General features: G+C 46.1%; 1 protein-coding gene across 6 annotated transcripts in view; it reads right to left on the bottom strand.

The window, feature by feature from the left end:
* The window catches only part of LOC109514790 (protein TANC1), a 77,629-nt gene that overhangs the window by 10,211 nt on the left and 43,846 nt on the right, over nucleotides 1-23,572 (bottom strand). For all 6 annotated transcript variants that reach the window (XR_002168053.1, XM_019868166.1, XM_019868162.1 and 3 more), the window contains 13 exons: nucleotides 22,710-22,899; nucleotides 20,919-21,248; nucleotides 11,496-11,618; nucleotides 11,057-11,338; nucleotides 10,807-10,961; nucleotides 9,688-9,919; nucleotides 9,399-9,565; nucleotides 7,206-7,813; nucleotides 5,746-5,854; nucleotides 5,434-5,556; nucleotides 2,712-2,948; nucleotides 2,338-2,523; nucleotides 1,765-1,843 (listed from right to left, as the gene is read on the bottom strand). Coding sequence is in view for 5 of the 6 variants with exons in the window: in XM_019868166.1 (XP_019723725.1) it covers nucleotides 1,765-1,843; nucleotides 2,338-2,523; nucleotides 2,712-2,948; nucleotides 5,434-5,556; nucleotides 5,746-5,854; nucleotides 7,206-7,813; nucleotides 9,399-9,565; nucleotides 9,688-9,919; nucleotides 10,807-10,961; nucleotides 11,057-11,338; nucleotides 11,496-11,618; nucleotides 20,919-21,248; nucleotides 22,710-22,899 (2,821 nt within the window). In the remaining variant the exon portion in view is untranslated. The remainder of the gene's footprint in view (nucleotides 1-1,764; nucleotides 1,844-2,337; nucleotides 2,524-2,711; nucleotides 2,949-5,433; nucleotides 5,557-5,745; nucleotides 5,855-7,205; nucleotides 7,814-9,398; nucleotides 9,566-9,687; nucleotides 9,920-10,806; nucleotides 10,962-11,056; nucleotides 11,339-11,495; nucleotides 11,619-20,918; nucleotides 21,249-22,709; nucleotides 22,900-23,572) is intronic.

Genomic DNA, 23,572 nt, shown 5'->3' with positions numbered 1-23,572 from the left:
GTCCTGGTGGCAACGGGGGATATCAGAGATTGTGGTCATCACAAGGACGTGAGAGTCACTTTGCCTCAGCTCGGCGCTGCCGCAGACGCGCAATTTCACGTGGGTGCGACGGATGCGATTTCACATCCGCTGAGCGAAAAGAGCGCAGACGCAAGTGCGAGACTGTGGCTCCGCCAAGGAGGAATATTTGGGATTCCTCTGTCCCGGCACAGTAATACGGTCTGACGTCCTGTGGCCATTTAGAAGGGGAAATGGATTGCGTCAACGGCGGTAAGGATAGATACGCCGGCCAGGATGACCCGCGTTTTGAACTTTCACAAAAAAGGAATACATTGACTGAAGAGCACACAGTTCTACTTTTCTAGGTTTTGTTTTTCTTGCTGTGTATCTTGATGAGCGCTTCCTTTGTGTACACTGAAAATGAGGACACGCAGACCAATACGCTGCATTATCAAGGTATTAAATCTGCAAGAAAAGCACTCAGCCCTCCATTCTAAAAATATCTTATTGTATAGATGCACTTATCAGGTTGTTAAGCAACCTACTGTGTCTTTATTTATTATATATATATTTTTTAAATAGGAGCGGCTTTGTGTGTTGTTCTAATCTGTGGCAACATTTATTGGTCCAAATTGCTTCCGTATCCAAGGGAACAAAATATACTGTTACAATAAAAGTCGAGCCTGGTTTTCACGGAGATGTCAGCATTTGAATGGGATTTTCCATCTTAAACTTTGAATTGCTGCCAAACGAGCAGTTGGGATGGGATCTAAATGAAAAAAAAATGTTGGTGTGACATTACGATTGGCCTCCATAAAAGGAGCAACCTTTTACTCTAATCAAATGAGGCGATCCAATTTGAAGCAGATTAGGATTGCTGATGATTGTGTACATTTTTGCCTATTAGGAGACGAAAGACGATTTTCTTTTAACTGAATGTGACTATTCTTAAGACCCAGTTTTGGAAGTTTTCTGCCTGGAAAAACACCCAATTTTTTTCAGATGTTTTGTGAAATAAACAAAGACACAAACAAAAATTTGATTTCAAATAAACCCCGGTCGGTCCCCTTTTGACCGATGATTGGAGTTACTGTAAAAATGAACAGCAATGGCAATTACCAAAAACGTTTCTGTAATTTTCATCGGGCAATTTGTAGAATCTCTTGAATCAAAGCCAGCTGTCATAAATCTGGGTCTAAAATTCCATTCCAACACATTGCGCAATCTGCCAAACCCGTGTAAATAAAGCAAAAGTGGAACATTTTCAGACAACTCATGATTAAGATGTCTTATCTTACCACCAGTATGTCATCCGACAAACCCCCCCCTCACCCACCGAGCCACCTAAATCTAAGTATCTTTGTGGACCAGACGGAGGAGTGCCTGCAAATGTCTAAAGTGTTGTTGGCCTCCAAATAAATAGCGCCGAGAGGAGACAGCGCAGCAGTCATCCAGTGGCGGACCGGAGAACCATTCCTCAGAGGAAATGCTGTGTTTACCAACCTTGAAGTAGAAACCCACATGACCACAACAGCAAATGCTTTTACCAGAAAGAACACGACACAAGAACGCGGCGGGGCCATAAAAACGCACGCGCGCACACACACACACACACACACACACACACACACACACACACACACACACACACACGGACACATTTGGTTTCGAGACCTTCCGCTGGCAAGAGCGCACCAGAAATGATAAAACGCCGGCTTGCGATAAAAGGAAGAGTGTAATGTAAAAAGATGGATGACGACATACCTGTCTCTCCCCACAGAGTGTCGTGGCTATCAATTTGCACGGCGTACTCATTATTCACTGCCAGCAAGCTGCTCACAACCTGCCGGGAAAAAACTTTGATAAATGGCATACTGTTTCAGCATAAGAGATCAAATAAACCGCCAGGACGGTCTGCTCATTTGGAGTGAAAATAATGGGCCATGGAACGGCGTGGTGGCACAAACAAAATTCCGCACTGTGAGGCTTTGGCCTTCGAGGTCTCCAAACAGCAACATGGCATCTTCTCAGATTGAACCGCTAGTTTGTTTTTTTTTTTTTTTTGGTTGAGCGTGTTTACGACGAGAGGGTCATGTGGGGTAAAAATGGGAAGTTCACTTCTGTTGTAGGGGCTCCTTGGTTTGCGATATTCGTCTGTCTGCATGTGTTCATTGATGCTAACCTTGTTAGCCCATCTTTGGCGTTTCCCATAAAGTGTTAGCATTCGGCTAATGTATGTGGTTCAGTTCATTCCAAGATGTGTAATGCTTTTTTTTTCTTCTAAATTTTACAGCAAACTTCAACTACCACAGGTACATTTTGGGCCACAAAACAAACCTGTGTATGTCCCATGCTGGCCGCTCCTATCAAAGCCTGTTGCAGGGCTCTGCTCTTCAAAGTGCAATCCTGCTGCTGCCCCTCGGCGCTCCATTCCATCTCCAGCAGGTACTGGATAATATCTGGGTGCCCCCGGAGAGCGGCGTGCACAAGAGCGCACTGGCCGCTCTTATCTGTATGGTCGACCTGGCAAACATATTTGTTAGCCGGATTGCTTCTCGCAGGGTCAGTCTAGTGCATATCCGTTGCCACTTGGTTAAAGAAGATAACCCAGAACAGCGTTCGCCGGTATAATGGGTGTAAAGTAGAGCTGAACAAGTAATCAAATTCAGCTGGAAAATCACTGCTCAGACTCCAGTCCGACATCCGCTCACCTTGGCGCCCCGCTTGCAGAGCATCATGACGAGACTTAGGTGACCCGCGGCCGCCGAGTAGCACAGTGGGTTCATTCCATTTTCCGACACCACCTCCACGCTGGCGCCGAACTCCAGCAGCAAGGAGGCGATTTCCAGATGGCCGAGGTGGCACTGGACGCAGATGACGGGCGCGTTGTTCAGCACTTCCGTGCGGTAATTGACGTTGGCTCCTCCCAGCATGAGCAGACGGCTCACCTGACGCGCAACGCAGACAATCAGCAACTGAAAGTGTCATAAGGCTAGCATATACATTATCGATGAAGTGGAGTAAAACCGAGCCCTGTTGCGAACACAAAATGTTTGTGATTGCTTATATTGGTCGTTTAAATGCTGAATACAACCACAAACTATGAATCCAAAATCATATCATTCTAAAGTTTAGAATGATAAGAAAATAGCTTGCAGATGTTTGATCGCAAAAAGATACACATGCGACAAAGACTCAATAACTTCCGCTAACAACCCTGGTTAAAGTTCACTTCTACCCAACATGCTTCCTTGGCAGCAATGACTTTTCTGGTGTAAAACAACAAACGTCAGACACTGCTGTTTGATTTGTGATTGGATTCGCGAGTCGGGCAGTGGATTGGGAGCAAGCCTTTGCCTCCTGCTGTGTCAATTAAAGACAAACTACAATACGATGAACATCATACATATTGGATTGTCCCACAAAAATGAAAAAAAAAAAACAACCCCAAAACAAAAACGCTTTTGTTCCCCTTCTGCATATGATGACATGATTTTCTGCAAATAACAGAGCATACCAACCCATTATGCGCTGGACTGCTGTCTATGATTGCTTTGATACTTTTGAAATCAGGAGTCAAGGGAAATTGTTTATTGAAATATTTTCCCCATTTATAAAAAAAAAAAAAAAAAAAAAAAGTGGGTTTAGTCACAAAATGGTTGTAATATCTTAACCGAAGTCAATTTGCAATTTTGAAACAAAATTTAGCAAGAAGCAACACAGCTGCACATGGTTTGCTTTAGTGGGCCACATAAAATAATGCGGCAGGCCGGCTCTGGCCCCCAGGCCTTGACTTTGACACCTGTAAACCGCCCTTTGGTTGTGATTGCGAGTGTATACACTCTTGTCTAGCATCAGCTGGGACAGGCTGCGGCTCACCTGCGACCCTAATGAAGACAAACGCGATCGAAAAAGGAGACGATCAATGATATATGCCAAGACCTGATCTCGACATGTTTTTCAATCAACACCGTCCGTCACCATGACAACAAACAGCAGCTTCAAACGTGTCTTTTCAAAGTATTTGATCAAGGAGTGGAGTTTGTACCTGGTATGTTTCTATTCAAGTCAAAATCTTTTTGAAACGCTACCTGAGCTTGAACTCCAGCGCGTTCTCACAGTAAAGGGCGGACATTCCGCTGAAGCAAATATCAAGACAGATTTTTCTCCTCTGCAGGATGAGGAAAATCAATAATACATGTAGAGTACGACAAAGGCACGGGGGCCCAACGAGTATTCCGAGGACGGAATATGAAAAAGCGTTAATTTGTCGGTTGTGAATAGATTTACTGCGACGGAGGACAGAACAAGGTCACGCTTGTAAACGTTCCGCTGCGAGTGTCGCCGCACTCGCGCATAATAACTCACAAATGTGTATTGGCGATGACAACAAGTGGAGCGCTAACACGGCTGACAAGCGGGGAAAAAGACAACTGATTCAGCCGCCAGCCAGAAAGCATCAATCAGAGACTAATGCCTCTCCTCAGTACAAACAAAAGAGAGCAGGCGCGGCATCTGAATTGATTCCAAACGTTATTGTTAGAGGTGATACAAACTCTTTGGTATTACTCGTTACCAGTAAACAAAGCACATAAGAGAGTCAAGACTGGTCCAAAGATGCAAATGGATTTACACTTGAATCGAGTGGGTGGCCGGCATCCAATATTAAATTAAATTGTGTCTTCTAACACTTTTTTTTTTTTTTTTGCCATTCGGGCCACACAATTTATCGACAGAGTAGAAAACAGAGAGTGGTCAAGCGACAAGGGTCTGCAGGTCTATTACCTTAACATGCTCCACAACTGAAGTTTACAACTAATGGGACTTATTTTACGGTGTAACTAATACAGCAGATGGCATTTTGGCTCTGAGGCCAAACGGAGTCACCGGGGTCCCGCGTCCACCTCCACGGCGCTGACGGTGTGGGAGAGCGCATTTGACCTTTGCGACGACGTGGCGGGGCGCTAACGGCGAATGGTTTTACAGCCCGCTTTAAAATGGTCATACTTAGTTTCCACCCCTTCATCGACGCAGTTAACGTTAGTAAAGCCATCTCACCATTGATTGTTTCGTAAGGGAAGGAATGAAGTCGTTTCTGTACTGAAGTAGATTTTTCCGGATGGATGGATGGATTTAATTGTTTTTCTGTAGACTTTTATTTTCAGGTGCATTCAAGGGCTGGAAACAAAACAGGACTTCTCAAATATGGATGATAAAAAAAATAATAATAAATTAAAAAAAATAAATAAAAATCAGTGAATACCAGAAGAGAGTGTCCAACAAAAAAAAAGGCCAAAACGCAAAATCATGAATAATACCAGAGTGCTCTGTTTCATCAACTTTTACCAGATTCTTGTTTCACACAAGAGTCTGCGCTTCTAGTTTAGTCCAGAGTGCGCGAGTACTTCTGCCACCTCTGACACGCGGTCTCACCTTCACATTGGGAGTGTAGAGGTTCCTCAGAGAGGCCAACGCTGCGGAGAGGCCGTCGGCGCTGCAGCTGATCCACAAAGCCTGCAGCACGCTGGATGACACGCCCGTTCTCTTACTCAGGCCCTGCCACACAGGGACGGGCAAACGACACCGTGAATGCACACAAACCCACTCGTCGAGTACTGAACCGACGCTGAACACGACATCTCTGTTCTTCTTTCCATTCTTTGACAAAAACACAGGAACGGTCAGCAATAATTGTCTGAAAAAAGCAAAAAACAAAAAGACTCAATGTCCGTGGATCTTTCTTACCTTGAAGATGTGCGCCTTAAGAATGTGGTGTCCCAATTCCATGGTCTGTTGCCGATTGAGTTTCCCTTCTTGACGGGACAGCATGAATGCGATGAGAGCGTGACCAGTCCTGCGCGACACAATAGGGGAGTGTTTCCCAACTTCTATTGAGGCCGTTCGGAAACAGTACACAGTACACCAGCAACGAGTGCAATTCTATTGCCTGTCACTATACGTCACCGGATAAGATAGATGAACAAAATGTTATTTGTCGTTATGAAATAATACTTTCGGACAAAGCTCTCGTGTGCTACGGCGCCCTCGTTGGGTATCGCTGCAACACAGCGTGGGATCAATTGTAGGAAAGAGAGGCGGGTTAGTTAAGGAATAAATTGGCCACGGCATTCACTGTAGCACTTCATAAGGTGTGTGCCGTATCATTAAGAGACGGAAGGCCTCGCGTTTCGTTTTGGGAGTGTCATTAAAAGGACACGCGTGATTGGAGATCACGTTGATTGGGTCCAAATTCTCTGTGGTCGGCGACACATCCGCAGCATACCAGCTTTTATCTGCATATTCATCGCGTCTGCCAACTCTCCAGCCTTTGTTTTGATGAATGATTAGAATTATGAAAGGCTGCTCTGGTGGACTTAGGAATCTGCTCTTTGTGAGCACGGATAATACGGAAGACCCCAGGAGGGGAAAAAAGCAAACAGAACGGATATAATCTTGTTGTTTTCACTTTTTACAAAAAGCCTTTTTTAATCTTTTGTTTAGGGTCGAGTCCAGCTGTTATTATCTTATCACTGCTGTCAAGATTTTCATTTTACGGTTTCTGTGGTGTTATCAATCTCTTTGTTGTATTTTCTCTTGGAATGGCCTTTTTTTTTTTTGAGCAATGCGGCCACCGCAGACGGCGCTTGCTTTGCAAAAGACTTTGGTCTGTGTCGCGAATAAAAACTGGACTTCTGTAGCTCCAGAGTCAGAGACTTCATTGCTGGATGGTGGCAGTAAAAACTTCGTAACCTGCAACCAACGTTAGTTGACAATGACGTCAATTTTGATCCATTTCAATGGGGAAAGTTGTTCTGAGATCAGCGTGATTGCGTTTTGCAAACTAATTACAGTCCGCAAACGCTCACCCGCAAGCCTGGCAAGTGACCCTTGCACACATACCAACTTACTGCAACGGAAACAATTGCAACTCCTGGTGTTCTTATTGGGAAACAACGTTCTGATGTGCCACAGGCACAGGACTTTATTATCTATACCATTTCTATTGAACCACAAAAACATGTCGTGATTGTCGAGGAAACGGCAGATTTCTCTAGTTGCTGCGGCTATTTTATAACATCGTCAATATCTGATTCAATTCACAGTCAAACGAGTCGCTGACTGTCGACCACTTACGAAAACTCGTTACAAATTCACAAAAAGCAATTCTTGGTTGGCAGCATCGTATCGGAAAGCAGAGGACTAACCTCGGGTCACAGAGGAAGTCGGTGCTCTCGCCGTCGGCCCGCCACACGAGCCACTCCCTGAAGGACGGGTGGCAAAACATGCGCGTCTTGTCGCGGCGTCTGATGAGGAAACCCGACAGTAAGTCCATACGTTGCTGGAAGTCCTCCCAGGGCAGCTCCCCTTGGACGTCGCCGGCGTTGATGGCGTGGAACAGCTGCTCGTCGGTCATTGGGTGCAGCGAGGCCAGCGCCAGGTTGAGGATGGGCAGCGAGCGCTCAAAGGCCGAATTGGTCATGAACTTCATGTTGCACTGCAGCTGGTAGAGCTCGGCCAGCGAGACGGGCACCACCTTGTAGCTGGAGCTCTTGATGACCAGGTGGCCCCTCTCGAACAGATCCAGGGTGAGTTTGAGATACAGGTAGGAGCCCTGGCTGCGGGAGATGAGGTGGCTGCTTAGCTTCGCCACCGCGACCGGGTCGGCTTTGCCGTTCAGGCTGATGTTGTTCATGATGTCCTTGCTGCCACTGACGCGGTACTGGATGTACGCGTTGAGGTCGTTACTTATCTCTTTATTGTCCGAAAAGTCGTCCAGAGAGATCTTGGAGAAAGGCAGAAGGCCGGTGATCTCCTGTGAAACGTAGGTGGGAAATATCGAATCGAGTAACTATAAAAGCATGAGACTCAAATGAGAATCATCAAACAGCAGAGCGCTTCCATATGGTTTCAAATATTTATCACCCGCGCAATCGATAAGCAACTTGGGACACCTTTGGAGCTTGCCGGCCAAGCTTTTGCCACTGAAAAATACCATTGTTTTTGTATTATCATTACTATTCTATCGCCAGTGTATGGATTCTCGGTAACAGTCGACGGGAAAAACCTTGGAGCATGTCGAGCCCGCATAATGTCGAGGCGGATGTATCCAAAAGTCGTTACAAACAAGCAAAAGGACAAACCTACGCCGATGAAAACAAAACCTCCTTAGCGAAAGTAATTGAATCTTTTCCTGTAGTTCAATCATATTCAGCATGACCAAACAGAAACAGACTTTTGAGCAGAAGACATCCTCCTCAGGCTATGTGAAAGGAGTCTGACTTTTTTTTCTTTTTTTTTTGGTTCCCCTTTGCGCGGGATAAATATCAGAGTAGCAGTCTGCGAGCAAACACACAGAGCCTTCGGGCTCTAGCAGACACTGGTGACAGGATGAAATGTTGAGATGAAGTAAGGATGCATAAATACCACTTTTTTTTTTTTTTTTGGGACAGAGTATGGTCACAAGTCCTGATACTTTATCATGCCACCATTTTACTTAAAAGTAGCACGTAATCCAAGGGATTTTACTTATGTGGTATCTCAGTCTGAACAATAGGGGGCGCTAAATCAGAGATAAAGAAGAAAGTAGCGACTCCAAATTAAAGTCAGCAGAAAAAAAAAAGACAAGATTGCTTCTTGAGAATTCCACCGGTTCTAAAATAAAACTGACGGGAAAGCTGAAGTGATCCTTGATCACGCTATCGCTTCTGTTTTCTCAATATGTCACCTGCCCGGCTGGCCCAGCCACATTGGCTTCGAGGAACTCTGCCTCCGTCGCTGCCCGGGCGTAGTTCATCGTCCCTTTGGCAGGACATAATTTACGGCCGGCTAAACATGTTGTCATTCGGGTTTACCTTAAAGTATCTGACATATATGCGGAAGGTATACGTCAGGCTTTATGTGATTTTTTTTTTTAACACCTTTATCTTCTAAAAAAACAAAACACAACACTTTATATTCAGAGAGCAGAGACGTTCTTGAATAATATTAAACAAATGGAAATAATAACACCATTGGTAATGAGTGTTTTTGTTTTGCAGAAGAACTGGATGGACAGAATCTGAGACCATCTTCTGAATATGAATAACCTCGATCCCACACACGAGGGAATGTCGCGGCTTCATCCGTTTCCGACATTTTCTCCATCCCGCTGCTGACTTCAGGGGCAAAAGACAGACGACAGCCTGGAGTGGCAGACAACAATTCACACCACGTTCGCACAATCGCTAAGTGGAAACTGGAGCGAAAACGCCGGCGCAAATGCCAGGAGAGTGAACCGTTGCGCCGCCAGTGACTCACAGCTTCAGTGATATGTGATACAATATTGCACTTTTTCTTCATCCTGCCCCAAAACCAAAAGAGTCGGCGCCGTCCGATATTAGCGATGAGATGCGCCTTACCAGCAAGCTGACACGGACGGTGACCACCAGTTTGAGCCAGGGAGGGAACTTGGTGATAATCTTTGTAATGAAGGAGGCAATGGTGTCTCCGTAGTCAGGCTTGTGGAATTCAGCTTCATTCAGTCCGTCGATCAAAATGATGAAATTCTCCTCTGGAATCTTCCGTTCTGGAAAGGCATAATCGCCATGATTTAGGGGAGCGAGATGCGCAGTCGGCTTTATATAAATCATGTCACTTGAACAAAGGCCAAACCCGACATCTTAAAACCTCAAACGCCGACGGGTTTACCTTTACGAAGGTTGGCCAGAGGCTCAAGGACGCCCCTTCGGAAAGCGGCGGTGGGGTCCTGGACGCAGGAGCGCAGACTTAGCATGCTCTGGAGGTGGGGTTCTTTCAGCAAGAGTTCCCGGTATGAATTCAGCTGGTGTGCTCGGCACAGCAGGGCGGCGATGCTGTGCACAAACTCCGGGACCAGACAGGTGTATGTGTTGTCTGCTTGGCAGTAATGGTAGGCCACCACCTGGAACACCACATGATGGCGATGTAAGAGGAAAGGGGTTGATTCCTGATCTGTCCCGCGTTCGCTAATGTCCCGCTACGGACTGGAAATCAATCCGGGCTGAGGCCTGAAAATTTTATACTTTAGTTCAGTGTAATACGGCTTTGCTGGAAACATTATTACCACAGTCCATTGCAAAACTTTTCAGCACAGAAGATATAATAGTCTTTTGAAACCCATCTGATGTGAGAGAAATATTTGCCCAACTACCACAGGGAGCCTGAGTGGGAAACGGGAGAGGCGCTTAATCACTTCAAATAAACTCCCCCCCCCCCCAAAATTCTGAGCAGGCCAAGGAAAGAGGCAGAGCTGGTAAAGAAGGAAGGGAGATGCCTGAGGTGGGGGGGATAACATTGTCCTAATTATACGGCAACCTGGAGGAGTTGACACACTTTCAGGGTCAGCAGGCGGGGGGAGGGGAGGGTGGTGACCTGTTCCTCTGCTGGATACGTCTCAGGCGCTCGTTGATTAGTCATGCAACCTTGACCGGCTTCTGGAGTAGTCATACACTACTAATTCCAAACGAGCAAAGCATCGTATCAGAGTTTCACCCAAATCCTAAAACCAGATCAAGGTTTACCGAATCCCAACTGCATCACGCTGAACCCAACTCAACCCTGCTGCCGTGGCTAAACTTGACGCGAGGGCTTCAGACAGTGGCTTTTCAATAAAGGATGAAGGGTCCGAGGCACCGCGACAGTAAAGCAGCTGACTATTGCCTCTGGAGGAACAGCACCTTATTCCGGCTCTAACAAATGATCCCAAAAACAACATCCCCCGCTTATTTGTACCGTGAACCCACTGACCCCCGCCCCCTCCCACCTCTCAGTACTTTAGCCAAGATGTACCTTAGCAGCCAGCCGTTTGACAGCCTCCTCCCTGCGGCGCTGCATTTCAGGCGTTCCCGGACAGCTATTGGTCCTCAATGTATTCGCCGCACTCGAGGGGGGAGTGGGCTGCGGGGGCTGGCTGAGAGGAAGTTCCGAGCTTGACCCGGCACCACCTTCGAAGAGACAAACGGCCCTTTTAATTGCCGTTTTTGTTTTGGCAATCGGGATCGCAGAATTTTACGGCGGCCGCTGATATGTCATTTATTACTTTTAGGGGAGGCGCCCGGACTGTTGGATGCAATCTGTCGCATGCGTCCGCCATGGCAGCTCAGCGCCACCAGCCGGGAGATGATGGCCGTCTTCCCGTAGCCCACGCTGCCCACGATCACGGCGCCGTGGCTCTGGGCGGATTCGTCGTCCTTCAAGACGTCTTCCAGCTTCTGGAAGAGCCAATCTCGGCCCACGAACACGGAATCCATGGTGATGCTGGGCACTTCGAACAACAGGGGCTTCAGCATGATGTCCACCGGTTTATAGGGAGAGAAACGACCTGGGGAGGGGTCAGCAAAACGGGACATGGCAGTGAAAACATTCCATTTTCCATTACCCAGAGAGATTTCAAGTTGAAATTGGGTTCTAATCCAGGATGGGGGGGGGGGGGGGTCGCCGCAGATTGGACGTACAGTAATAACACATATTGCAGTCACCTTTCGAGTCCTGAGGTGGCCTCCCGCCGGTATTGTGCCAGGGGAGGCGAATGGATGTCCGCAGCGGCGTATTGCGCTGTTCATCGAGATAGCTCAGGTCCTCCAGCTTTGTGGAGCTGGTTGCTATCGATACAGAAGAAGGGGGAAGGAGAAAAAAAAAAAAAAAAGACAGTGAAGAAAACACCGTAACTGTAACGCACAAAGTAGAGCAATAAACAATCCAGGATGGGGTTATATAGCGCATTTGCTGTCTCCCCGTGGAGATATGGACACTTTGGTGGCTTGCTTACGAGAGTATGAACGTACACAATTACGACGCAGAGGAACCTAGATGACGGTATTCCGCAAGTCAAAGCTGAAAACTCTTTTTGTCAACACCAGACTCGACAAGTGGAAGCTTTCTTCTCCGTAAAGGGGGCGATTAAAATGAATTTGATGTCATTTTCAAGTGTCTGCTGGTGTCACTTCTATCATTTGACTATTCTGCGGAATGAGATTTGCGAATGAGAGTCAAATGCAGGCAGGGGGGCGATTGCGAACTCGATTTTTTTTATTCGGAGAACAGAACGAGAAACGCAACGCTTGGCACGGCAACGGACCCGACTATATTTTAAGCGGTGTCCGCACACACTCTCCATTTCATCCATTCCCGGTGGTTTTAATTTGAATGCAAAATGCTGGCGGCTAAACTGGCTGCAAATCACACGTTCGCCATGTCAACAGTCAAAAATTACAAACTTATTCCAGACGATGTCACGCAGAATCAAGATAAAAGATCTTCAATTGTCCTAGATGAGACTTGGGCGACGGGGAGCTTTAGGACAGAAAGCGAAGAAACAAAAAGATGTCAAGGCAATTTAATGAAGGAACAAAGCGACAGCAAAACGAAACTAATCTCTGATCTCGGCTCCTAGTTTAGTGCCCTCGGCAAGCGGAGAGAGGTGACTTTTTTTTTTTTGTACTTCTCAAACTGACAATCGTAGACGTGCCTGTAATTTCTCTTGATCTTGGAACTTTGTTCATTTGTGCTTTGTTTTCACAGGGCGCATCTGGGAACGTTTTGCCTGTTGATGGAGCAGATGGACGGCGATCTTGGACTTACGGTTCGCAATTAGAGCCTTGATGCGTTTTCATTTCAGCGAAATTAGGAGCTCTGGAGATTGACGTGTGCATTTCTGGAAAATACCTGAAAATGTGTGTACAAGGGAGCTGATGGGCAAAGTGAAAAACGGGAAAACAGTTTCAAAAATAAATCGGCAAAAATAAAACGGCCTCGCTGAACTCAAAACACGGAAGCCAACACATAAATAGATCATATGAACACGGCCAACGCCATGTTTCTCTGTAGTGAGCACGACCGTAGTGTTTAGTCTAATTATGAGCGTGTTTTCACGCTTGACCTCATACAACCTTCCTGCAATCATATCCATGTAATACGCATCCATTTAGACGCCACAAAAATAGTTAGCCCGAAGCTGCCCATTTGCTCTGGCCTTTGTCTGCACAATGGATGGTTGAGATTCTAATTACTCTCTTCCTGTGTGCACGTGTTTATGGATCTGGTTTTGGAATGCCGGAGTCCTCTGCTCTGTGTAGAGGATCATTCTGTCAGCTGTGAGCATTTGTACAGATTCAGTTTTTTATTTATTTTTTTTATGTTACACAACATAAGCCTCTCTTGGATTGCTGGATGTCAAAATCTGAACATCTGTTATCTCATTCATAGGCTGTTTTTTTTTTTTAGAATTAGAATTACACTCAGAATGAGGGTTAGCTAGTCAGAGTGTTAGCTTCAGCTTGTGCGGAACAAGTTAGCTTAGCGCCGAGCAATATGAACTGTCAGGCAAAGTTTGGTGCGCAGCTAATGATGACGGAGATATCTTAAAAAGGTGGTTTCTGTCCACTCGCAAGGTTCCTTCAACACATTATTCAGTCAGATTACAACTTTATCCATAACTGGTCTGATGATGACATTGGTGAGAGAGCACGGCATATCTTTTCCGATTTTGATTAGCGCCAGGGTACCATTTGCAAAGGATGGAGAGTTAGTGCCGAGGGAGAACTTTTTGGCCGATGCGTACAGTGAGCTTCTCCTGTGGAAAAAAAAAAAAAAAAATAGAAAATACAGCTCTTTAAACCCTCGTCTCAACACTGACCTCTCATTTCTCAGCTTCTCTTTCCCCACAAGCGGAGGTTATATTACCTTTGCCTCTTATACGAGCGCGGAGGGAAATCTTGTCGAGCGAGCCGCAGAAATGTTGCAGATGACTGCTAAACAGCCCGATACCCTTCCCTCAGCACGTTGCGCGGAACAGACCGCACACCATATGTAAATCAAACCACAATCGGTCCGATGCCAAACACGTCACACTGAGTCATCATTCAAAAAGACTGTCAGGGTAAGACTCTGGGAAGGTATTGTAAGCATGATCGTTCCCAAATTAAACATTAAGTCCGTGTTTGCGGAACTAAACTCGGCAGGTGAGCAACATGGCAAGTCTGTCTCGGTGCATCGATGTACATGAATATCCCAAGGTCTGCCTCCTATTGGCTGCTCATTGTTGGATAAGGCAATCGCCATGGCGACACATACTCAGTCCTGTTGAAGAGCAGAATTCAAACCAGCCGGGGCTCTACTTTATCAGAGCCAGTTGAGAGAGACCATGACATACACTCAACTCTCCTCACCGACAACAGAATAAGAGAGCAAGTTGACATCGATACAAGTTTAATGAAGAAAAAAAACTCAACAAAAAAACAAAAGAAGACAAAGCCCACTGTGTTAAATTTTCCCGCTTTTGTCTCATCATGTACAGCCGCTCCCAGTCATACCATTTGAACAAATGAAAGTGAGAGCGAATTGCGACTTACATCCGAAGCAGGAGTGGTGCAACCTTGAGGAAAACCTCCCATTTTTTTTTCTCATCAAGTAGGCCCGTACGCAAGTGGCGTGCAGCTCCTTAGCTAAGTCTCTGGAGAGGGCTCCCAGTGGATGAGCTCACCGAGGCCACAAAAGCAATTGCTATGCCCCAGTGCCCCCCCCCGGATGAAGGCACACTGACAGCATTCAGCTGCTGAGTGGAAGGCTCGGCTGCCCTCGCTCTCTCACTCGCGGCCGCTAAATGAACGCGACGCCGTTGCAGAAGAGTGTCACCATGCCAGGCCTCACCGCCGGCATGCATGTATTGCACTTAGGTACACTGCTCCACAGGCAATGCGGGAAGGCTGCGGCAGGGGATGATTTGCGGGGTGCGCTGATAGGGGGGGATATAAATAAATAAAACGAGAACTCTGGTTTCCAGTGTTTGATTTCAGTTTGAAAGTGGAGAATCAATCAATGGTCCTGGCAGGAGCCGATCGGGCAAGGGTTTAGAGCGAGGCTTATGAAAGAAGAGCGTGTGGTACAATTAGAAGGACACACAAGTTAAGGGTGCAAAGCAAGAACTCAGAACTAAATATTTTTTTAACTATAGAGCAGTATTGTGATGGGATTCAAGGAAGCCACAAAGTTGATTAAAATTAATATCCAGCCCCGGGCAATGACTGCTGGTGAATAATTACTGCATCTCTCTTCAATGCAGCGCTCGTGCGATTTTGAGTTCAACCAATCTCCCTTATTCTCGCTAGGGTCACCGGTGATTTTGAATCCATTTTGAGCTTGAAGGCTCCGCTGTATTTTTGTGTCAACAGATGCGAGTTTGTAGTAATGCTCCTCTAATTGTTGTGTGGTGTGATTTTAGCCAAAGCAGGCTCAAGTATAGCCCCCACCCCCCCTACAGGTTGTTGGTGGGATGCAGGTCATGTTATCGTAAAAGCAAAATCGATCCTTCACTTAACCTAAAACGCATGTTTTGTTTTGTTTTTTGGGAGCCCGCCTTTGAACTTCTAACCTCAGAACTTGAGGGGGAGGGTCGAACCACTCATTCACCGTGCCGCCCTTCAATCCAAATACTCCGGAAAAATCTGTTTTCATGCAGTACGGGGCGGCTGTTCGGTAGTTATAGTCGAGTACAGCTTGTGTAAGTCAACACAAAGATGAAATTTCTTTTCCTTTGCTTTATTTTCCCCCTCTAATTGCCTTTTACATTTTGCGGGTTTAAAGAACACATTTTCCCCACCACTGGATCAATAAAACGTCAGCAATGTTTTGTGCGTGTTGTAGATCCTCGCCAGTTATTAAACCACCGGGTGCCGTCAATCGGACTTAACTGGGCTCTACTGTGACAGTTGTTGGTCGACAAAGCGGCCCTTGAAGAGCCCGGCTGCAGCGTCATCCAGACACAAAGAATTCTTGGAGAAAGGACATTTCATCAGATGTGTCACTGTGACCTTTTTTGGAAGAGCCGCGAGTTTTATTTTGTGCCGGCTGTCTTTTTCTTGTCTCAGTCAATCCATGAAGTCCATGACAACGGCAATCCATCACAACACACCGACGATAAAGGCCTCCGTCTTTAAACAAGGTGACAGACACCGTTTGAAATGACAACGTTCGCGGTCAAAGCCAAATTAAAATACTTGAGTCATACTTCGGCAGCTCGGGTCGATTACGGCGCAACGTCTTTAAATACGTCACATTATCAGTCCTAATAAAAGACATATGTGAGCTGGGTAATCAAACGTTACTACAGATGTCCCGCATCTAAACGCTTATAAAGTATTCATGGCCTTGCTTGTCAATGATGAGCAGGCAAAGAGATGATGCAGCCTGGAAAAAAAAAAAAAGATTGTAGCTTGACATATACAAGAGAGAAAAGAGTAGACCTTGGAAAGGAAATAAAAGCAAAAACGGAATGAGCTCTACCTCATCCTGGGCAAGACCACAAAGCTGTGATGAAACGCTGAACTCCACGGATGAACTGGAACACGTTTCCACAGCTACTCTGACCCCTTATACTCCATATACCGTATTTTCCACACTAAAAGGTGCACTGGATTATGAGGCGCACCTTCAATGAATGCCCTATTTTGTAATTTTTTTTCATATATTGGATGCACCGCATTATAAGACGCAATCTACAATGCATCCACTAGATGGAGATACGCGCAAGGAAACACTAACAGAACGATCAGATGTCAGTAAAATGTTTTGAATAAAGCAGCCCATACACAAGGCGCATCGGATTTTAAGGCCCACTCTGAGCTTTTAAGAAAATGGAAGGCTTTTAGGTGCGCCTTTTAGTGCGGAAAATACGGTACTTCAAGTGCAAATACTTCAATATGGGATTCCAGTGGCAAAAAAAAAACCCAAAACCAAACCAATGTCCTTGTCTCTATAATCCCTTTAAAAAAAGGCTTCAGTCAAATATGTAATTCAAAGTACCTACAGTATAATTAAGAGAATGGTCAGGAGAGAATCTTGGACAGGAAACTCGATCAGCAATGTAAAAACAGACAGCGAATTTTATTTGATTTTATTTTCTTTTTTAGACTGACCAGTATTGATTGGACTTCAGCAAGCACTGAAAATGAGAAGCACCTGTGTGACCAGCTATAAACAAAACAGCCCATATGTTGCTGATTAATAATGCAAATTATAATCTTCTGCGTGCCAGATTTGGTGCATGCACATTTCGCACCCACACGCGAGTGAAGTTTCCTTCGGCAATCAATACCAGATAAATGGCTTTCGCAAAACTGCTCAGAAGGCGTCAGGAATATTTGGGACTTTGAGTTTGTTCCGTTCTACAGACGCAGCAGGACTGCCATGGCTACATTTGAGTGATCCAAGGCACCTTGTGTACAGATTTTTATTTTTTTTTTAATAATAAGTCCTGGTTCAGTCTGTTCCTGTACCTTCAATCGTGAGTCGCAACGCTTTGGACCAATTTGAATATTCAAGAGCAACTCAAGATTGTCCGATCATGGAAAGTGGAGGTGTGAAACCCTCAATTTTCGAATTGGCCCGATCTTCCAGATGCTGCAGGCCTCCATGTCGAATTGCCAGACCTCTTTGCAAACATAATCAACTTCCCAAGTTGGCTTCAAGTATTTATTGCAGGTCTTCTCAATTGTAACAAGTAATTTTTTTCCACAACACACAAACCCGAGATTGCTCTTCTCAGACGGATAATCTAATCGAACGAACAGGTGCTGCCAGGCAGAAGGTGCGATATGAGAATTGAGAACCAAGACCACAGGTGCTGGCACTTATCTAGCGGAAATTAAAGTGTTTCATCACGCTCAGCGCGATCAACGATGATAAAATTCCATAAAACTGTCGGCACAACTACAAAAATACTTTTTTTTTTTAACTCTCAAGAACAAGCAATTTTATGGAAACGGTCGGCTTCCAAAGTTAAACTTGTGCTCGTCATCCATGATGGCGTGAGCTCAGTATGCATTTTATAGCTGAACTCAAGTATTTATTTCCACAGAAGGTTACCAGAGATGAAACGTGTTTTTCGTCTCCCGGACACTTACACCACACTTAAACAGACTTTTTAAACACAAACACAAAGAAATTTGAACACACCAAAAACTAGGAAAAAAACCCCACACAGCTTCAGCTTTGCCGAACGAGTCGGCGGAGATTCCGTGCATGTTGACGTTAAGAACATCTCCGACAATAATTACAAATTTTTCCCAACGGAAACTTAATGCGACCCATAGTCATGGTGTAGAAATGAAGCCGTCTTCCCATGTCCTTGATTTCCTCCCAAAGGGCTTTGTCGCACGGCGTAAAATTTGAGGTGTGAATTGTGAAGGTACCCCAGAGGGCAATGCTGCATAACTATGACATCAGCTCATAAACTTTCAACGCACACACACACACACACACCCACACACACACACAAAGAGACGCAATTTCCACCCCCCAGACCCCGCCCACACACATGTTCCTGGCCTGCTCACTTTACGAGCTTGTATGTGTCCGCAGCATTCTTATTAATGTCAAGAAGACATGCAAAAAGGTTCAGGACTCTGGAGACCACAAAAAAAAGTAGGTCAAGGACGACCTTATAATTGCAACATGGGCCCAGCTTGGAATGGTACGGGGAACAAATTATACTGGAGGGGAAAAAAAAAGTGTGCCCAAATGGTACGCAGAATAAAAGCTCTGCTGCAATGTTACCAGGAACAGTGTTATTTTTATTTTTTGTTGTCTTAACTTTTCACTGGTGCCTCAGGCGGTTTGCTATCATATTAGCATTTGCAGACAGTTCCTCGTGTGGATTAAGATGGCCGGTGTGATATTTTCTGGAACAGGGGTCCCAGAAAATGTCACTTTCTTTCAGAATCAAACAATTATGCGATTTTCAACACGGAATAATAACTTCTCGGAGGGTGGCCAATGCCGGACTCCCCATTCTTTTGACGCTAAGCTAAGCCACTACCGCCTGTGATGACTTGATCTCTACAGGCTCCAGACATTCATACGCGAGTTGGGGCTTTTTAAAAATGCGTTGGAAAAGCACATAAATCCCCAAGGCCAAACGCAGTTAACAACAAGAAATGGAGGGAAGCGGCAGGAGAGACCACTGGTGGAACCCGGACAAGCGCTTCGGCTCTCCCGGAATCGTTCGGATTTTCAAATGTCGGTGCTACATTTCCATTCCGAGTTCGCCGTGTGGGGCGCGCCGCTCAAAACATGCAAAGGACCCGTAGTGCACGTGTGTTGCGCCGGCAACGACGCACTGTGCCAGACAGCAGCGAAGAAGCCAGGACTCTTGATATATGCTCGCGATTAGTGACCGTGATGGACGTTCGACGCAGGTCAAAAGTGTGGCTCCACTTCATTAAAAAAAAAAGACCAATCTTTTCCGTGCAACAGATGTGAAAAGATTAATATCGTGCAAAAGAGGTTGTACGTCAAATAGGATCAAACACCTCCATCCCAGAGTAGTGTTCCGTCTTTGACTCTCTGCGTGAAACTTCCTGTGCTGCCTCCGACACCGGCTCCGAGTCCCCCCCCCCCACCCTCTTTCAACCCGGTGATACCTTCACGACACTGACTGCACCGCAGTCACAATCTGGTAAGTCAACCAATAAAATGTTTTATCCCCACATTGAGCTAACAACAGTGGGTAAAGCTCAAAAGCAAATGCCGAGCTAATATTCAGCTGATAGCGTACACTGTATATACATACTGCATGCCTTTTTAGACTCGTTTCGATATACTTTTCCTTGTGTGGAATCATTAGCAATGACGTCACTAATGCAATAATGAGAGAACTTATCGAATACCAGATAATGTAATGGTGACATCATGTTTTATGTTTGCGGGGCCGTGGTGAGAAGCCTAATCCCCCAAGTACACACCCCCGACCAGGGATTAATTGGCCAATAAATTACGACCATCCTGGTATGCAATTGAGAAATCTAATATAATTACAGAACTCAATGACGTCTGCTGTGTTGCTCTCACGTGTGATGGCTGAAGTCGCGCCGTTATGTCCGAGGACCCGGCTGCGTGGTGGCGGAATCAACTAACAACAGACCCCTTTTACTGTCAGATCCGGCTTTGTCTTATTTATGTGTTCACGCATCATCCACACCAAGTGAGCGTATGTTCTCGACTGCAGGAGACACTATCTGTCCAGAATGTTCACACATGCTGCCTGAAAAGGCAAATAGGATCCTTTGTCTTCGCAAAACCTGTTGCTGAGTTCAACTGGACCAGCTGTTCCTTTGGACGAGTACTTCTTTTGATTTGCACGCTTGGTTAGCCCGTTAATAGGCTTTAAGTAGCACGCTATAAACTGTGGTGGTGTATTTTCCTGAGGTTCTCCCTAATACAGCTCTTGTGGATAATTCAAGCTCATTAAAACAATAAATAAATACAAATAATCAGAACAGAGAATCGTTAGGAACCGGACTCAGAATCGCCCAAATTGAAACGTCGCCCAACCCTACTGGTGACCGAAGAAGGGTGAAAGCGAGGGGCAAGTGGGCTAGCAAGGAATACCAACCGTCACAGCCGTGTCGATGTGGAGCGCTCGGCCATAAAACGGATGTTCCGAGGCAGGAATGCAGAACAGCTCAGTCACACAGTGGCTTGCAATTCACACAACAGATGTATATTCCTGATACCGCGCCACCGGCCGATACCGGAGCCTCCTCATGGACTTAACATCTGCGCGTCTGCTTTTTCTGTCCCGTCGCGTTTGCTGACATAAGAAGTTCCGACATACTTCCGTTCCAGCCGCTTGTCATATCGCAGCTATACTTGAACGCACCCGTGAGACAAGTGCGGCTTCAGTGCCAACATGAGCAAGGTTATGAGGCTACTGGGTCTCATGTTGTCCGGATTGTTTTAACCAAGCAGCATGGATCCATTTTGGGCACGTCTATTATGCAGTAAGCCACCTCATCAATCGATATGGATTGGTTTGGATTTAGAATTGTGCACCTTCGGCATTGTGCAGCAACATGCGGCGGCGGCACTGGGGCCAACTGGAGGAAATGCAGTCGCGAAAGATTTACCTGCTACAGAGTTGGGCCTGGGCATCATCAGAAGAGAGGATGTTTGTTGAGTGTATTGATTTGGTCCCTCAGACGCATGGCACAAAGGTTGCGGAGGTCCGACTGCGGCCGCCGCTGACAGGCCGCCGTGCTGCTGCTCCGTCCTGGCCGCGTTGTCGGCCGGCGAGGCCGGAGCGCCGCTGCAATCTTCCTCCTCCACGGGAGAGCAGGTGTCAGCCCGCATCGTCTGCGCCAAGCCATGGCGAGCGCTGCCTCTCAGGCTGCCATCCTTGCTCCACTCCAGGCTGGAGCCGCTACGGTCGTCATTCTCCGAGGAACTGGTGATGGTGGCTAGGATCAGGTAGACGGAGAGAAGAATGTGTGTACATGTGTTGATTTTATGTTAACACGGTCAAAAATTCATTTCCAAAACGAAAACAAATGGTCATTTTCCGATGTGGACGGCGGCTACATTGCTGGGTTTGGAAAGCCGCCGCCATATCACCCCCTCCCCGCCGCCTCATCAGCTGCAGTTGACCCCCGCTCTTGTACTTTGATTCCACATTCCAAAATATACAACAACAAACCGGTAACATTTCACTGAGCAAAATAGCACCGCCTATAGTAAATGCTATTGTGGATGTCACTGTGGAAGTAGTACAACTTCCCATAGCTTATGTCACATTGTTCTGTTGAGTCCAGACGGATCATGAGAAGAAATCCTTTCATCTCCAAAGGCCAGCCCACCTTTCCGATTCCAACTTCTGAGTCATGGACTGTAGTTAACGCGATGATAGGCAACTGGTCATGTCGACAACAATACAAAGAGGTCGTGACAACGTGTGTCATGCAAAACCAGATCAATCGTTTCATCATGTTCAGATGCTTGCGGATCAGTGGTAAATGTCCGACTTCAGTTGACGAAACGGGAAAAGGACCAGAATGACGGTTATATTTCAAAGTCTCTGTAATTCCAACAAGGAGCTTTAACATAGTAAAGTCGGATTCATGTGCATTTGAAACTCGGGAGCCTGAGTTCAGTATCAAAAGGCTAAGAAGCGGGAATCGCAAGAATCTGACGAGTGGAAATGTTGTTTTGTTTTCCCATGTTCCGCTCTCGTTACGTTGTTCAGAAATGTCCTAAAAATCCACCCAGGTGATTTCACGAAAACTGAAGATGCTCCATGCACACAAACTATAAATGTTAGCCGACAGCATGTCTCCTCCTGGCCAGTTGCCAGGACTGGTGTGCATTATATGGCAGCCCCCATAAATTATTTATCAGCCTTGCTATGAATTGCTCAGGGGAGACGGGATGACAGACTCATGCTAATTGTGCTCTTTGAAGACTGTAGACGCTGCAGTATTGAAAATCCAAACTGTTGTGTTATGTCGTACAGCTTTGGGCTCTATTTGTTTGCTCTGCCGGACCATCATCCGCTTTGTCCGCCGAGCTTCGTGAGGTGGGCAGCGGGCATCCCAGTCACGTGGTCCTAAAGTTTGCAAGTGATTCCTCCACCTTAATATTCGACACGGAGTTTCAAAATCGATGAAACATCAACAGAGGAAACAGAAAGCAGACTGATAAACACAATTAGCATCTGTGCGGATGCAATGCGCTGCAAAAAAAGAGTGAAAGGGCAACCAACTGACTGACATGATTATTTCGACCGGGAAGACATTTTTGTCATTGTTTACTGCTCAAAATGTTTTTTCCCCAAGTCTGTCTTCTGACGTAGTTTTGTGCATTTTCTGTCTCTCAGAGTCAAATACCGTACAGCCCCACGATGAATCAAAAGGAGCTTCTCTTACCTATGATTCCGCTGTCCTTACTCTCCAGCGTGGAGCTCGGGCTGGTGATGGTCCCGCACGGGCTGGCGCGGCTGAGCGGGGGCCGGCTGGCCGTGCTGTTGAGTGTGGAACACGGGCTGTCGGTGCACGGTGACGCGGTGCTGCTGGTCAGTGTGGAGCAGGGGCTGATACCCTGGTTTGGCACAGGACACTGGGGAGGAAGAGAAAAGTTGAGGGTTGAACTGGGAACGCGTTCAACATATTCACTTAGCGGGGAGAATGAACTATCGGAGCATTTGTACGAGTGTTGTATCAGCGAAGACTGTAAATGCAATAGATGTGGATCAAGGTGGACTGAGTGTTAACGGACTCATCACCCAAATGTGGAGTTGAAGTGGAGATGTGAGGAAAACTAACTTAAAAATAAAAAACCTTAGCATGCAGCTTTGACACACAGCTAACCCATAACTAATATTCGTGGTGACTGAGTATATGCAGCACGATGTAGCAGCGGAGGATGCGGCACATAATTTGGTGCAGAAGAAAATGAACAGAGCCAGCACTTGCATATATGAGGGAGATATTTTATGAGACATGAAAAAGTCCCGTTAAAAGCAATACAGCTGTTCAAGAGAAAAATTGCTCGGGTGCTTTTTCTGATAAAAGCGCACAAGAAAGCTTTTAGGTGTGTAATAACGCAGTCAAGTCGTAATCGCGGTCAACGTTTGTATGATAAACAACGTCAGAAAATCCTTCACATTTTCATCAACACGGAAGAAAGAGTGAACATTTTTGAGCCCATATGGAGATCTGTGTTACCACCACACAAAATGTTGAACGCGATCCAAATAAAACTTTGGAGATGAGAGAACATCGCTTGAGCA

This window comes from Hippocampus comes, unplaced genomic scaffold (genome assembly GCF_001891065.2).
Source record: "Hippocampus comes isolate QL1 unplaced genomic scaffold, H_comes_QL1_v1.1 scaffold133, whole genome shotgun sequence".
Taxonomy (NCBI): Eukaryota; Metazoa; Chordata; class Actinopteri; order Syngnathiformes; family Syngnathidae; genus Hippocampus; species Hippocampus comes.
This window is presented reverse-complemented; position numbering and strand designations above follow the sequence as displayed.